Source organism: Meriones unguiculatus, chromosome 2, assembly GCF_030254825.1.
Source record: "Meriones unguiculatus strain TT.TT164.6M chromosome 2, Bangor_MerUng_6.1, whole genome shotgun sequence".
In the NCBI taxonomy this organism is placed as follows: domain Eukaryota; kingdom Metazoa; phylum Chordata; class Mammalia; order Rodentia; family Muridae; genus Meriones; species Meriones unguiculatus.
This window is the reverse complement of record NC_083350.1, coordinates 31,623,395-31,639,918: the sequence shown is the minus strand read 5'-3', so window position 1 is coordinate 31,639,918 and position 16,524 is coordinate 31,623,395. Positions and strand designations below refer to the sequence as shown.

General features: G+C 42.4%; 1 protein-coding gene across 3 annotated transcripts in view; it reads left to right on the top strand.

The window, feature by feature from the left end:
- Positions 1–16,524, top strand: part of Megf10 (multiple EGF like domains 10) — a 155,040-nt gene that overhangs the window by 92,707 nt on the left and 45,809 nt on the right. For all 3 annotated transcript variants that reach the window (XM_021651567.2, XM_060377242.1, XM_060377243.1), the window contains exons 6-8: positions 5,639–5,885; positions 7,620–7,740; positions 11,442–11,578. In XM_021651567.2, coding sequence (XP_021507242.1) covers positions 5,639–5,885; positions 7,620–7,740; positions 11,442–11,578 — 505 coding nt within the window. The remainder of the gene's footprint in view (positions 1–5,638; positions 5,886–7,619; positions 7,741–11,441; positions 11,579–16,524) is intronic.

The following is a 16,524-nucleotide window of genomic DNA, read 5'->3' as shown; positions in this document are numbered from 1 at the left end:
AGATTCACTGCAGAATCTCTATTTGCTCACAAAAACGTTTTCTAAAGCCTGCCTATTTTTTTTTTAATACATGACAGACTGTGTACATAGTAGGATTGTTTTTTTATAAAAACCATTCTGATGTACCTGCTGCTGCTCTAAATCCTGAGAACCGCCATTCTAGGCAAAACCAAGTAGTATTTCTCAAATAAAAACAGCTGTGAGATCTGTTTTGTGATTCCATTTAGAAAACCTACAGATGTTTTGCATCAGCCCTGGTTTCACAACAGGTGCCCTCTGCTTATGTGAGGGGAAGCTTCAGAAGCATTGGCTTGAGTTGAACTATTGCTTGCAGTTTAGTGCTGAATGATTTGAGGTAAATTTCAGCCTGAGTCCACGACACCCAGGGAAGCACTGGGCTAATTCTACCTATATGATTGAGTTATTGCAATAAAAATTTGCGATGTCCCTCATAACACCGATTTACCTGTTAAGAACTTAGAAATCCACCCAATTCCCCAACACTGCCATCTCTATCTCTTGGGCATGAAACCCGAGTTCACAGTTTGAGGTAGCTTAGGGGAAAGTTATGTACCTGCAGTAGTTTTTAATGGCTTAATGGGTGGTTGGCTTGAAAGCTGCAGTTCTGTGTATTCACAGCCATTTTCATTCATTTCCCAAGTAATTTTTGAATGTGGTCCACATGTGACGTGCGATGGAGACCAAGTTTTTAGGTGGTATGCGCCTAAATATAAAGAGCAAAGTGTTTCCTAAAAGATGAGTGTTAATTAGTTAGTGTACAAAATAATGGCTTTCCTCATGACATTTTTCATGCACATAAAATTGTACTTTGCTCTTACTTTGTGTCCCTGGCATCTTCTTCCGTTCCTTTCCTTCCCATAGTTGAGTTCCCTCCTCCTGAAAATAGCGGCCTCTTCTATCTCCATGGTGCGCGTGTCCTTATTCCTTCACACTGAGTTTTCCAGTTTCTTGTTTGTGTAAAATGGTTATCAACTTAAAGGTTACCTTCAAATTGACTATCTCCTGCATTCTATTTCCTTTGAGAAACGTTCTACATTCTCACTGTTGAGGCAGCGGTTTAGCTTTAGGGACCCTGAATACTGAGTTGTTGCTTAACGCCCAAAGAATTTCTTAAAGAGTGCTGTGCCCTACCACAGTAAAATTAAGGAAAATGCATCTAAAAAAATCACCATTTTTAATTTCACGGGCAAAATGGTCTCATGAAAAGTGCTCATAGCTTTGGGTGTACAGAAATTCCAGGTAGGTTTGAAAACTGATGTCCCAATTTACTATTTGACTATTTTTAGACATTTTATTTGAGTGCCCTAATGCTTTGATGTGCCAAATGCAATAAGGATACTGAGCTTAATGTGCTGGTAAAGTGTAAAACAAATAAAGTACATCTTAAAACACAGTATATTATTGCTTGCTTTTCTCTTATTGCCAAGAAGATAGATATGTATTAGAAAGTGAAGGCAACCTAGCTAAATCAAAAGAATGCAGGAAAGACCAGGCAAATCTCAGGTCCTAGGTGTGTCCACTGTGTTCCCTAGCTCGCCTGCTCTCCTCTGCCCTCCATCTCCCAGATATTACATCCAGCCGAATGCTTCCACTGAGAGTTTGCATTTTAAACTTAAATTAATGGCAGTTTCATCTAGTTCACTGCTAAAATTAGATCACATGATTTATACTGTTTTTAATCTACTTTTTATAATTATGATACGGCCAAGATTCTAGTTCATTAACTGTTCTTCATATCATTTTTAATTGTGCACAGTATTCTGAAGCATAATTATACCCATTTTTTTTCACCAGTCTCCTGTTACTGGAAAATTAGATTATTTCTATTTTTTTATTATTATTATAGGGAGTGCTGAGATAAATACTGTTATAATTTGGGAAGAGTAAAGCACAATGCTTTAGGGCCCGGGTTCTGGAGATGAGTGTTCTGTGTTCCATGCCTCATGGCCTGTAACCATGAACAAGTCCCACCGCCCCCAGATCTCAACTTGTTCATCTATGAAATAAGGATAAGAGAGGTACTTATTCCTCAGACTCTGAGTTAATCCATCTCAAGTTTGTAGAGACTGCAGACACAGTTAGGTGTGCTTTTGTTTAGACCCTTCCAAAACTACGTGATCAAACATGGTGCTTGAGCTGAAGATAACTGGTCAAAGTCTGCATCAGCCTGAGGAGCATCTCTGCTTCTTGTCATGACAAGGTCCACTTACCCCAGAAGTAGCAAGAGTCTGAGGAGAAAGCCGGCTTTTGCACTGTAAACTGCACAACTCACTGGGGAGTATTTAAGGGTAGATGTGCTGACAAACAAAGATGGTAAGAAAACTTAGAAATTACATTGTATTTGAGCTCCACCCTCCACCCTGGGCTTCTGTGCTCTGTTCCTGTCTGTCTGCGGACTTCTGTGTGCAGGCTCTGCCCCATCCTCAGCTCTTGTTGATACAGTGCTCAAACTGTGGGGTCTGTGTATCAGTGGCTTTGTAGGAAAATACAGCCCAAGGCAGGGAGGCTGTCACTTCAAAGCATGCCACATTGCTTAGACATAGCCAGGAAATTAACCATGTTGGCGTGATGATATTCTTTGAAAGCCCGAAACTCTCCCCACCCCCACCCCCACCATGGTGATATTAGCAATTTCTATTATAAACTCATTTCTATTATACTGGGGTGCATTAAGATTTTCCTCCCTGCCTTTTTTTTCTTTCTTTCTTTCTTTCTTTCTTTCTTTCTTTCTTTCTTTCTTTCTTTCTTTCTTTCTTTCTTTCCTTCCTTCCTTCCTTCCTTCCTTCCTTCCTTCCTTCCTTCCTTCCTTCCTTCTTTCTTTCTTTCTTTCTTTCTTTCTTTCTTTCTTTCTTTCTTTCTTTCTTTCTTTCTTTCTTTCTATTTTTGGTCAAATCCCAGGACGTTAGAGCTGGTGCCTGCCTGCTTTTCTGAGAAAATATTCCCTGAGATGTAGTAAGGCTCATGAAGAGGAGAGATGGGCTCTGTTTCCTCAGTTCCTCTTCTTCATTTTGTCACAATCATGGCTTCATAATGTACATTCCATGGTGTACATGTGTTTAGCCCAACTCTTATTGCAGTGTCACAGCAGAAAATTGGCCCTACAATAATTCATCATAGATTTCAGAAAATCCTTGTCAATGCAACTGTGGTATCTTATCAAGGTAATTTTATAAGCTAAAATTGCCTTTTGTGTCCGTCAGCTCATTTTCCTTTGAGCATGAGAGGAGACATGTGTTTAAGTCAGTTACCTGAGGCTCCCACAACGTAGGGAAGCTACAGGGAGGATTTAGCAAAGGAGAAAACACAGACAAAGTTCTAGAGAATACGTATGAGTATCTGAGCGGCAGCATGTGGTTGGCTAAAGAAGCGGGTCAAGAGCTGGGGAGATGGCTCAGTCAGGAAAGTAGTCAATGTGAGAAGTTAATTACAGCAGCTAATGCCTGTGTTCCTAAGCCTGGGCTCACAGACACAGGTGGCCTGGGGGCCCCCTGGCCGGTCTTGTCAATCCCTGTGCTCCAGGCCCACTGAGAGATCCCGTCTCAAAAGCTAAGGTAGTGCAATAGAGAAAGATACCCATACAAACATCTGACCCCTACATGCACATACATGTGTGCCCCACCCCACAGAACACAGATCAGGGTCGAGGTCAGCTTCATGCACCAGTAATAAGGTCATTTGTAACAGGATAAGATCCAACTAGACTGACTATTTTGGGATTAAGGCAGAGGAAAGGGATTCGAAAAGGGGATGGTAGATTTGTCTTGGGTAGAATGAAGACTTCCCTCATGATTGATGATTATGAGACAGGAAACAAGTTACACAGGACCACAAAACTTGCTTTGGAAGGCTTTAAAAGCAGGATGCTCTTGTCTCCACCTAAGGTAACGAAGAGAAGGCACCATGTAAGTGTGCCTTTTAAAATAGCACGGCTTTCGTGTAAGACTAAAAGTTACAATTTTGAAGGTTCAGTGTCCTAAGCTACGAGCAACAAAAGAAAGAACTGATATGAGTAATAATTGGGTTTGAATCTCATTTTAGAGTTGCCACCTAATCTTATTTTGTGAAAGAAGATTGTGTGCTTGTAGGTAATTGCTTTCCTCATCTGCTTTAAGTTCAATAATTCTTGCTCATTGTTTTTAATTCTGTTAAAGGGTGTTTATTAAAATACTAATGAGACCAAAGCCATGCTGATTAAGAATGGAATTATTCATTTAAACCTTTTGCTATTATGAAATCCGTGGTAGATTATACGGTTGGAAGACGGTGCCTAGCTTCTGATGAGTTGTTTGCCAAGTGCTCAGAACTGTTGTCTTCTTCACAATATTATTCCGGGTCTGTTGATCTTAACACTTTTTATTCATGAAGGCAATTCACCCTAAGAGCTCTCCATGGGGTGTGTACTCCCTGGTGACAGTTATGGTATCTAATAAATAAGTAAACACTGCGCCGAGCATGCTGTGTTTGTGTTTCTCCTCGGTTTCAGGATGGTTGAGGTTGAGGTTCTTTCCCTCCACTGATGTCTACCTAACAGCCATCCTTCTTATTTAAAGCCACACCTGCATACATCTTTAAATTTCTTTTTTTTTCCTTTTCTTTTATACTGTTTCTTGTGCCCATTATCTTTTTATTTGTTGTCTGTTTTCAGTTTTAGGCTGGATGTACTTTTTAAAAAGGCCACTATTTTTATTCTTTTATGCCTTTTCTTTGGGAGGTCCCTGGGCTTACCCAGTGACATAAATTTTGACTGGTGTCTTGCAAATCCTGGTTGTGGGAGGGCAGCCAGATCTTTGGCAGCCTTCCTTCTGGTCCCCTCTTGATTTCACTGTCACTGGTTGGGTTCAAGCACCTCCTACTGATCTCAGCTCTTCCTCCTGCTCTGTCTCTTTGCTTGTCCTTGTCAGTCTCTTGCTGCTTTTTTTTTTTTTTTAAGTCACACCAAGGATGGCTCCATCTTTCCTTGCTTTATATACTTCAGCTGCAGTCCTTTGTACAAAAATATGTCCAAGTCTCGGCAAGCATAAAAACCTCTGTACAAACTGCTCATTCCCAGCTTCCCTCCCAACCTCCTTTTCCTGCTGTTTCCTTTGTAACTTTCACAAGCCCATTCATTACCATGGCCACATCAAGCTCCATACTCTGGATTTAGGAAGAGCGAAGCCATGTGGCTGGAAAATATGGTAATGCTTCAGCAGGGGAATGATGCCATGAATGGTGCCTGGTTGATACCAGGTACCTGAGTACCTGCTTGTAGAATGCAGCTGCTGGTTCTGGAGCCTGGGTGCTCAGCTTAAGAACAGTGATGAGGCTGGGGATGTAAGTTAGTTGGCAGGGTGCTTGCTTAGCATTTGGGAAGCTCTGAGTTCCAGCCCCATCTGGTGTGGTGGCTCACACCTGAAATCTCGGCACTCAGAAGGTGGCGTCAGTCAAGAACTGTTCTAGAGCTAGTTTGAGACCACCCTGGGATACAAGAAACTTTGTCTAAAAGCAAAAGCACACAAACAAGATAACGGTAGTGATTTCATGATGCAGGCTCAGGGTTCTGACAAAGGGGAGCAGAGTTAAGAATGGTCCAGAGCCACCCTCACACTCCGATGCCCTTCTGTTTTTCTCATCCTAGCTTGTGATGGTGATCACTGGGGTCCCCACTGCAGCAGCCGGTGCCAGTGCAAAAACAAAGCTTTGTGCAACCCCATCACCGGAGCGTGCCACTGCGCTGCGGGCTACCGGGGATGGCGCTGTGAAGACCGTTGTGAACAGGGTACCTATGGTAATGACTGTCACCAAAGATGCCAATGTCAGAATGGAGCGACCTGTGACCACATCACTGGGGAATGTCGTTGTTCACCGGGATACACGGGAGCCTTGTAAGTTGATGCGCAGTTACTGGGTGCCTCAATTTCTGTTGCTGCCTCAATTGTCAGGTCTAGGGTCCAGGCACCTCACAGATGGAGGGACCAGCTGTGATGGCCACTAGGACCTCCTGTTGCTTGTGTTTGGAAAGCCAGAGCTCTGCCAAGGTGTGAGGTCCAGCCCCCAGGCTCATTGGATAGTGTGCTGATGAGGATATTTGGAATTATCATGGCAGGTATGGGTTTCCGATGAAAATCTCCCACAACTCCATCACTGTCTTGGAATAATGAATAGTGGTCCAGGCGGTTTTGCTTTTGTGGCAATTAGCTGGATATATCTGGATGGATCCAGAGCCTAAGAAAGACTAAAATGTTTGCACAAAATGAAAGACAATGTAAAAGATTTTGTGCTCATGGTTACACATTTCTGTATGAACATAAAAGTGACATATCACATCTGTGAGGACAAATTCCACACAGAGTTTATTATCATTATTATTATTATTGAAGAACACTGAAGTAACTCCTTAATCTCCATGACTTTATTTCAGGAAGGGCATTCTTTGGTTTGCTTCTGTTAACAGAATTTATAAAAGGCAGAATTGGGAAAGAAAGTAAGAGACAGAAAAATCTTGTTCCCTTACTGGGAAAATTATGCTCATAAATCATAGAACTAATAGTTGGGGATATGTAGCTGATTAGGTAAATATGTCCTGCTGACAGTGCTAATGTCTGTAAAGTAGAATCAAAGAAAAAGAAAACGCAGTAGCCTAGAAAGCCCTGGTTTTCAGAAGAATAGATGATTTTCTCAAACTGTTTAATTGTTAATATTGCTTTTATGGGTTTTCATCAAGGCCAGCATTAAGCAGGGCTGTGAAAAACTTGGAGGCGTTTCATTAGAGCTGGAACAAGGAGGTCCTTAGTGGGAAAGGTCTAAAGACAGTAGGGTTAAAGAAATGAGGGTTTCCCATTTAGGAGAAGAGAACGCTGAAACCTGGCTGTGAATAAGCACACAAAGGGAGTATGCGAACACGTAGATCTTTCATGTTAGAACAAACTTCCAAAGGGAGAGTAGATTTCACTCCAACTCAAGAGCTTTGTCAGACTTCCACGGAAAGCTTCTGCTCCCAGTGTGTGGACCCATTTCTTCCCAGAGCTCTCGAACAGGAGAGATTTTTCCCCTTTTTGGAAGCACCCCCAAACAAGAGCCAGGTGGACAGCTTGGTAGGAGCTCATGCTGGGCCAAATCAAAGGGTCTGAGTTTGGGTCTCTAATGCCCACATAAAAAGCTGTGTGGTCTTTGGTGCCTGTAACCATAGCACTGGGAATCAGAGGAGAGAAGGGGCAGAGGATGCCTGCAGCTTGCTGGACACTAGATAAGTTATTGTCAGTGAGTGCCAAGTACAGTGAGAGAGTCTGTCTAAAGCAATGAAGTGGAGACTGGAACGTCAATCATCCTTTGGTCTCCACATACATGCATTTGAGCAAACACACACGAGAGAGAATGAGAGAGAGAAAAAGAAAGAGAGAGAGAGAGAGAGGCCTCAAACCAAAAGAAGGACCCAATGGCCCATCAAGACACTTCCAGCCACTGTGATTAATGTTCTGAATGCTGATTAATAAAGTTAGTAGCTATTGAATAAAGAAAGGCTGGACATTTTAGGGTTCTGGGTGATGTTATATCTGTGGATCGGAGGATCGTGCACCAGAATAAATAACGGCGTCTTTTGTTTCGCTTCAATCCCTCAGTTGTGAGGATCTTTGTCCTCCTGGCAAACATGGTCCACAGTGCGAGCAGAGATGTCCCTGCCAAAATGGAGGCGTGTGCCATCATGTCACTGGAGAATGCTCTTGCCCTTCTGGCTGGATGGTAAGTGTCCCTTCCACCCCTAATGATCACAGATGACTGTAGCACAAAGACAAGTAGCAGTGGTGACTATGACTCCCACAGTAGAAATGCACAGCTATTTAAAAACAAATCCCTGGGGCCAGAGAAGCCAGGAGGTAACTTCTTCCTGCACTTGGCTGTAGTGTGTTAGTAGTCCTCGTGGAAGCAATAATGGCCATGTGCTCTGCATTCCCCACAAAGAAAAAAAAAGAAGCAGATGTTGGATCTCACACATGACGACAACCAATAAACACTGAAATCATCTATTACCTGTCTTCACAATTGTATCCATGGGTGGCTACTGTCTTAATGATGTCCTTCTTAACAGGATAGACATCACATGAAAATATTAGGCTGTTGTATAAATCAGTGAAGAAACACTGGAGTAAATCAAGCAGAGCGAGAACCATAGAACTTTCCAGAGACTGTTATAGTAAGCCAGACCTACAAAGCTCCCCAGACTTTGACTATAATGCATTTTCTTTATGTAGTAATTCTATAGGCTTACTGCTATGTGGGATACACAGGGTTGAAGCATTACTAATTGTGCGTGTGAAGCCAGGAAGCGGTATTAGATCTTGCTGCTCTGAGTTGGTTTATGCACATCTGCTCAAAGAAAACAATGTCTTATGAGAGCAGTTTGTACTATCATGACCGTGTCTGTCCAGAAACTTTTTTTTTTTTTTTAGCATGGCTTCTAGTGACTTCTTTATTGTCAGACCCACTAGGACTCTTCTGCTCTTATTCTGCTTTGTTTTCTTTAAAGCTCTGACTCACTTGATTTGCCCATGTCTCTGCCTTAACCCTCTTTTGTCCTCCACTTCTTTAATGACCACCTCTCCTACTTCCTGATGATTCTTCTCCACTCATTGCAGCATTTCCTAGGTTCAGTCTTAGTCCTCTCTCTCCTTACCATAAACACTCTCTGGAAACTTAGTTCAGATCCATGGCTTTAGCAGTCACCTGCTGCTTTCCTGGGATTGATCGTTTGTTTGTTTTGTTTTTCTTTTTTCTTTTTTTTTTTTTTTTTGAGACAGAGTTTCTATGGGTAGTCTTGGCTGTCCTAGACCTGCTTTGTTCAAGGCACAGAGATATGCCTGCCTCTGTCTCCCTGAGTGCTGAGATTACAGGGGTGTGCCACCTCTCCTGGCTCTGGGATTGTTATGTTACCTTCCCTGAGCGCAAATGACATTTACAACTACCCTGTTAGTTGCTCCAATCTTGCTAGCCTATGGTCACAATGTCACTGACTACCTGGGCTTCACTTAGGGCACACTTTCTACAGCCAGATATGGGGGTAGAATTTATCTGGAATTACTTTTTATTGTGGGAGAGTTTTATCAAGGCCACTGGGGCAAGCATACAATGAATGATCAGACCCACAGTGAAAGTCATACAGTGGCCAAAGTCTGATTCTTGAAGCAAAGTGTGGGAGCTTGGTAAAACAAAACAAAACAAAACAAAACAACAACAACAAAACTGGAGTTAAAGGTAAGGCCTTTTGTCGAGGGCCTAAACGTGGGAAGGAAACTGTGGAAAGATCGGTGTGGTGGTTCCAGCAGGCCCAGCAAAGCAAATGTCCGAAAGCCAAGCCTGCCATATACCTCATCCCTATGGATCTACGTGGAAGCCAACATTTCTTTGAAGCCCAAGTAGAAGTGTCAGGTTACCTTTGAATCATTTTCTTCCCTCGGCTGGCTCCTGTATTCAGCCTTCTGCCAACCCTGGCCCTTCTGGGCTTCCCGGCAAGGGGGCAGTCTTGTTATAGGGGTAGTACCCAGAGAGCTCCAAGATCTTTGGTGAGGAACTGTAGACGTTTCACTGCTAGGATCTGTGAGCTGCCTCATCTTGAGGTTGAAATATTTTCTTGTCACCTGGAAGTCATAATGTGGGAATGTAGTGAGTGGCCACAGCCTGGGACTGTGAGTTCAGGAGGCAAACAGATGAATCCACTCAGTGGGCCCCCAGAAACCCGCCTTCAGCCACTTCCTCCAGGCCACACAGATGTTTCCTAGTAGAGGCTCCCACTCACTTTTTCCTCTGTGGAAACTGAACTCCCGACTTAAATTTCTCCTTTACAACATCTTATTTCTATCATTATGTTAGATGTTTCCAAAGGTGGACTGGCATTCTTATCACACATATACACACACCTCAGCCAATAGCTGTTGTCATCTTTCTGCTGCTTGCTCACACGAGGCTTTATTCATTCCAACATTTCAATAGCATCCCTGAACATTATGAGGGACCATTATGGGCCATTAGGACCAGACCCTGAGAAAGTGAGCATTTGAACCAGACCCCACCACATGCTGAACCTTGGTCAGCTGTTTACTGGCCCTTGGTCCATCATTCCTTCAGCAATGTTATTATATTATATTCCACTAAGCGCAGTAGGATGTGCTGCCTTGGACTTGTCAGAGCTATTTTTATATCTGCTCTCCTCCACCCCCATGAACAAACCAGCCAAAGGTAACTTATCTTTGAATCTCAGTGCTCAGCACAGTGCCTGGCATGCAGGCGGTTCTCAGTGAAGCGCTAACCTGAATCATCTCTCCAAGGGCTTTCTGATTCCAAGAACCTGTGGAAGAATCTTTCCTGTTTGTGGATAGCTAGAAACCACCAGAGGAGACTTAATTAGCTCACCAACTGCCTTTGTGGGTAGCCAGTAGTTAGAGAAAATGTATTTTTTACACTATCCAGAATAAACATTTAGAAAACCATCTGGTGTTCCAGCTAGGCTCCAGTTTCAGAGTATTCACGGTCTGTCTCCTCTGAAAGAAAGAGGACAATGAAAGACATTAGGAAAATCCCACTGTGTGGGGTATGTTGTTTACATTAATCATGATCCCAATAAATATTCTATTGCTTCTAACTCCAGTAAATCAGAGGCTGTAATCCCACGTTACTGACGTAAGAGAAGTGGAAAATGGTGGGGTACATCATTGACGTACTGAGATCTTGCTTTCACATGACCGGAATTGAAATGTACATGACTGCTTGTTAAGGTTAGCTCTGAGGGTGAGGAGAAATGTTCTCGTGACTTGTTTGGGTTTTCTCCTCAGGAAGTAAGTTTGCCTCAGAAGTGTTTATTGAACCTGCTTGAAAAATATGTGGTTTTGTTTGTTTGTTTGTTTGTTTGTTTCTGAAATAAAGGTTAACCCCTGTGGAAGTATTCCTTAGGTGATTCTATTGTTAATTCAGGTACACGACGTTTCCGTTACGTGTTAAGAAAAGAAGCTAGCGATAGTGTGGAGCATCTGGAAAAGCATTGGAAGGGTGTGTGTACACCAGGTGCTGCTGCTCGTTCAGGGGATGCTCAGTGAGCGTTGTTGACTGCCTGTAAGGTGCAGGGAAGAACACCTAGGATTTACCGTTTGCCAAGGTTGCATTAATAATTCTATGTAACGAACCCAGGGTTCAGTTTTTAACATGAAAATTTCTTAGGATCACTATTCTGCTGTCTTTGAGTTATAGGCTCATTGAGTCAATAGGTCAGTTTGACATTTCTCACATTTTAAAGATGATGAACATTTTGTGTTCTAAAGTGCCCTTAGTCTAATTTTCTCACAGTCCTATCCCCAAATCTCTCCCTCCCTCTCTGTTGTCCCTGTTTCCTTCCTTTGCCTTCCATGGTTGCTGGCTGGTGGCCCATCTAATTTTCTAAGTCTCTTTGAATTCAGGGCACAGTGTGTGGTCAGCCCTGCCCTGAGGGTCGCTTTGGAAAGAACTGTTCCCAAGAATGCCAGTGCCACAACGGAGGAACGTGTGACGCTGCCACAGGCCAATGTCACTGCAGCCCAGGATACACAGGGGAACGGTGAGGATGCACTCGTGTTTCTCTGACTATTCATAATGAATAAGATTCTGATTATTCTAATTATTGGAAGGAAAATTTAGAGAGTCTATAAAGTACTATGTATGCATCTATAACTACTATATAATATTCCAGAAACATCCATAAAATCTAAAAGTGTTTGAAAACTCTATCCTCATTGAGTGTATAGAAACTGAGTCACAGAACAGCAACAATGAATTGGAGGAAAATGGCAAAACATTAGAAAAAAGACAATGAAACATCAGCTATTCAGAACCCATGACGAATGTGTTGTTTTTGAAGTGTTGGGTATTTAGGGCAGCCACTCTACATTTTCAGTATTTTTAGATCGATTTGAGGTTTGACAGAATAATGAGGAAAGGGATGAGGCCTTTGACAGCTTGATTTTCAAATGGGACTTGTACTTAGGAGCTTATATGAAATGTAGCTTCCTTTCCATCACTCAGAACGTCCTTACGAATGTTAGTCACTGGGGATGGAAAGATGGCCTGGTGGTTGGAGTGCATACTGCTCTTGCAGAGGACCTGAAGTCAGTTCCCAGCATTCATGTTGGGTGGCTCACAAATGACAGTAACCCTAGCCCCTCTGCCCTCTTCAGGGACTTGCACTTAAGTGCACATTCCAGACATAGGCACATACGAACACACATGATTAAGAGTAATAGTAAAATGAAAATAAAAGATTATTCGTCATTGTGTTGTTTTATATTGTATCGACAGCATCAGTTCTGTGGGAGCGCTTAGAAGTCTGTGACCTGTGTGAAACAGAAGCAAATGGGCTCTGTCTGTGCTAGTGTGGCTCTTATATGCGTGGTTTGTCTCTTTCTGCATTAAAGGACAAACTGCTACCCCAGAGGCTCTTCTTACTCTACTGCTTCAACTTTGCTCTTAATTTTTAGGTCCTGGGAAACCGGACAGCTAAGTTCATTGCCAAGGGTGTAAAGTCAAAGAGCAGTGACCAGAGAATCCAAAGGGCATGCTGGTTAAGAACAAAGCACCCATGTCCGTGTAATGCTTAGGCTGTTCGCTTTCTCTCCAGGCTGTGATAAGCTTTCAGAAGGTAAACTGAAGGTTTTAGAGTTCTGAAGCTTATTCACACAGCTTTTGTGACCAAGTGGTATAAAGGAGCCACGCAAACAGTAGCCATTGTGTACTTGGCTAATATCTAGAAACCTCAATTACACGTCACTGTATTTTAGTGACATATGCAAAATAAACATTCCTTTTTAGGCTTTTCAAAAAGTTTTGTTTATGCTTTAATTTTATGACTTTTGATTAGATGCTATGAGCTTCTTCACAGCTCCAGGAAGTATCTGTATTTTCTTATTAAATGCATTTTCTAAGTATTTTGTAATTTAAAAAATTCTCTTTTAGTTTCTAGCTGGGTATTTTCTAGACAAGGAAAACTTGCTTTCAAATACCTGCTTCTTCATTTAATTCTTACTTTACCAACTTTTAAATTAATTTAAATGTTTTAAGCAAGTGCCAGAATTGTTTAGCTGTGCAATGAGAGTATCCATCCCAAAAGATGGTGGGTTTAAAAATATTTTCAGTTATTTGCCCATGATTTTCTATTGTACTGACCTGAAGCTCTGAATTGATGCTGACAAATAGGAGATCAATGCAAGAAGTCTGACTTGTACTGCTGTATTGGAAATGGCTTTGAGTAATTTTATGTCTGCTGTTTCTGGTCACCACATCACCCAGTATCTCTTCCCCGGTCCTTTGTTTTGTTAAGGCCTTTTGTTAGACATGCCCACTCAATTTAATTAAAATCCCAATGTTGTTTACTAATACAATCATATAATTTTCTGTTACTGTTTTGATGTATGTTTTATAGACACCTTTGTTCATCTCACACTGTAGAATTGGGCTACTCCATGTGACTCTGTGACCCACAGTCTAGTTCTAAGCTGCGCTTTAGGTAGATGAGGTTGTTAGATGATCTGTTGACCCATGTGCCTGTATATTACAGAAAACAGGGTCAGGAAAAGAGGAGAGGCTCAAAGCCAAGCAGGGTCCTGAACAATGTTTTATACGAAATATCTAGAGACATTTCAATGCAAAAAAGCCTTTTGAAATTTAAGTTAAAAAGCAACACAAAAGCATCACACCTGTAAGGCCAGTGAGCTTGTGCTTAACTGAGTTGGAAAACAGGGGAAGAGAATGGCAACTAGTTTTCGAGTAAATTTTGAAACACAAGAAAGGGGAAAAATAAGGGCAATTTCTCTTCTACCCGTGCTTTTGCGGAACATCAGTGATGACATGTGGTTACTGTTTTCCGTTGCTATCCACACCTCTGTTTTAGGTTATTAACACACACAGATGAGATGCGGAAAGCACCTTTTTCATTGTGAAAGAACACAGTTAGTGACTGTGGAAGCGGACTGTGGCAGGAGGTGGGGAGGAGGCCCAAGGGTGGGGATCCTACCCTCCACTTGTCTTGAGACGTCAGTGTGCCTGGAGTGATTAGGAGGACGGCTCCACAGTGGTTGTTACCACAGGCAGCTGTTGGCAAATATACCCAGGATGTGGGGATGCCACCCCACCACAGGGAAACAAATGGTGCACCCTTCAGGCTGGAAGGACTATACAGTGGATGACAAATAAGAGCCTCTGAGGTCTCTGGAAAGACCCAAAGGGTACTGTGGTAAGAAGATGCAAAACAGAGAGGTCCGCAAGAATGAAGAGAAGACAGTTGGAGGGCCTCACAGAGCGATGCTTGATGATACTGTAAAAGCTGTGGATGATGTGTCACAGAACCACCCCGTGGCTCTTTGGTGGTAGGGCACAGGCTCATGCCTACACATAGTGCTCAGAGAGTAGTCACAACTCAGTATTGGAGTTTGCTATAGTGAACCCCGAGACAGCCCTGGCAGACGTGAGCTCTGTATGACTCTGAAAGTCAAGAAAAAGATGTCAGGAGCTGCAGCTCAGATGGGAGGATTATGGAAAATTTGGGTTCTTCCCGGTACTTCGGGCATTCCTCCAGGGCAGCAGTTCCAGGTGTTACGAAGGCAGGCTGCTGACCCCTGTAGCCCAGGTCTGATGAAGAATGTGAGTCTTACACACCAAATCATGATTCGGCTCAGTGGTTCCAGTCACTGTGGGAAGTGACATGCTCCAAAGGACCAGAAGGGGCTGCCACCTCCACCCACTCCTCTCCCTTAATTTCAGAGTGTGATGCAAAGCAGTGATGAGAAGGGCCATGTCAGAACGTGCCCCATTAATTAACATTATATCCGTTTATGTCTACCTCATAAACATCCTTTCTCCCAGCTCCAGAATGTTATTAGAAATTTCTTTCTTCTTTTCTTTTTAATGGAAACCCATAGTTTCTTACACTTCCTCTCTGACCAATGTTTATTACTCTCTGTTATTTCTCTGCCATCTTTCTTAAGAAAAATGTATTACTGATTCCTGAGATAGCCTTTCTTGTTTTTCTTGTGGGACCATAAAAGCGAATTTATGGATTTGAAAAAGAAATGGTGATCTTAAGCTAGAGACCAACCCAAAAGGCAGTGATATTCCATGACGTTTATTGAAGATAGAAAATGCTGTGTGTACATGGAATCATCACACTATACATTATACATCTGCAGAGTCAAAAGAGTGGTGATTTTAAAACCATGGAGAAAGACTCTCCTGGAGAGCTGCCTTGCTGTTTGGGTTTGGCGGGTGGAAATAAACAACCATTACTGACAAGAAGATGCTGCAGCCCTCACAGAAAGAACCGGCTGTCATAGTGACTGCTTAGACGGCAAATCCGAGTGTATTTGTTCTATATTTCTACTAGAAACTATTAGATGCTTAATTAGAGGTTAGAAAGGTAAAGACAGGCCAGGAGCAGCTATTATACATTTTGCTTTCCAGGAGAAAGAAAATGTTTTGCCAAGACAGAAAGAGTCCCACACACCAGGTCTCTGTGTTCGGGCAACGGACTTTCCCAGACATCCGGTGTGCACCATTTCCAACAGTTTTAAAGGGCGCTTAAACCACATAACCATGCAGATAACCCGAAGTCCAGACTTTTCCTGAATGACACTTATGTATTTACTGTGTGTGTTTTGGGTGAGGTGGTACATGGAGCCTGTGTCAGGATTAAAGGAAAACTCGCGGAAGTCACCTCCCTCTTTCAGTCCCTTCCAGGATTGTACTTAGGTCGTAGGCATCTTTACCCGCTTAGCGATCCCACCAACCCAAGTTTAGCATTTTGTCTTGTTTATAGATTTACATAAGAAAGTGAAGACGTGGTATTTTTTTTTTTAAATCCTTTTTTCCCTTGGTGTTGTGTTGCAAGAACATTCAGTCAGACGCATCGTGAAGCCGTCTTGCCAGCCTTTAGGAAAAGCCTGGGTCAGGTCGAGTCACTGTGGCTCACAAAGTAAAGTGCACATATTAGAGGAATAAATCAGATGACTTACAAAAGCATCTTGAAGGTTAAAAATGTTGAGGATCTTTATTTAAAAGCATACTCTGGTCTAAAAACAGCTATTTTCGTTCCTATGTCATTCTAAAGTCTACACTTGAATTTTTTTTGAAGAATTCATTCAACTGCCCCAGAATTTCTCTTGTGGTTAAGCAGTTAATGACAGCACGTGGAGATTTCTAGAAGCATTGGAGCCTGCTTTTAGGAGGCCCCCCATCTTTGTTTCTCTATCATACTTAATGCAAGCTAGAGCCATTGTCAAACCAGCAAAATGTCAGAAGATGCCCCAGGCTTCCTTTCTATACTTAGAAATCCAATACTGATGTTCACCACGCCCTGTCATTAAAATGATGCCAAGCCTCCCAGACAGACGGTTTTCCTTGGAACTCTTTCTCTGCCATCGCTCTTAAGCATGCCTTGCTGCTTGCATTGTTCAGATCTGAACAATCAATACTGACCTATTTGTTTTTTTTTTTTTTTTTTTTTTGAGTCTGGCATGA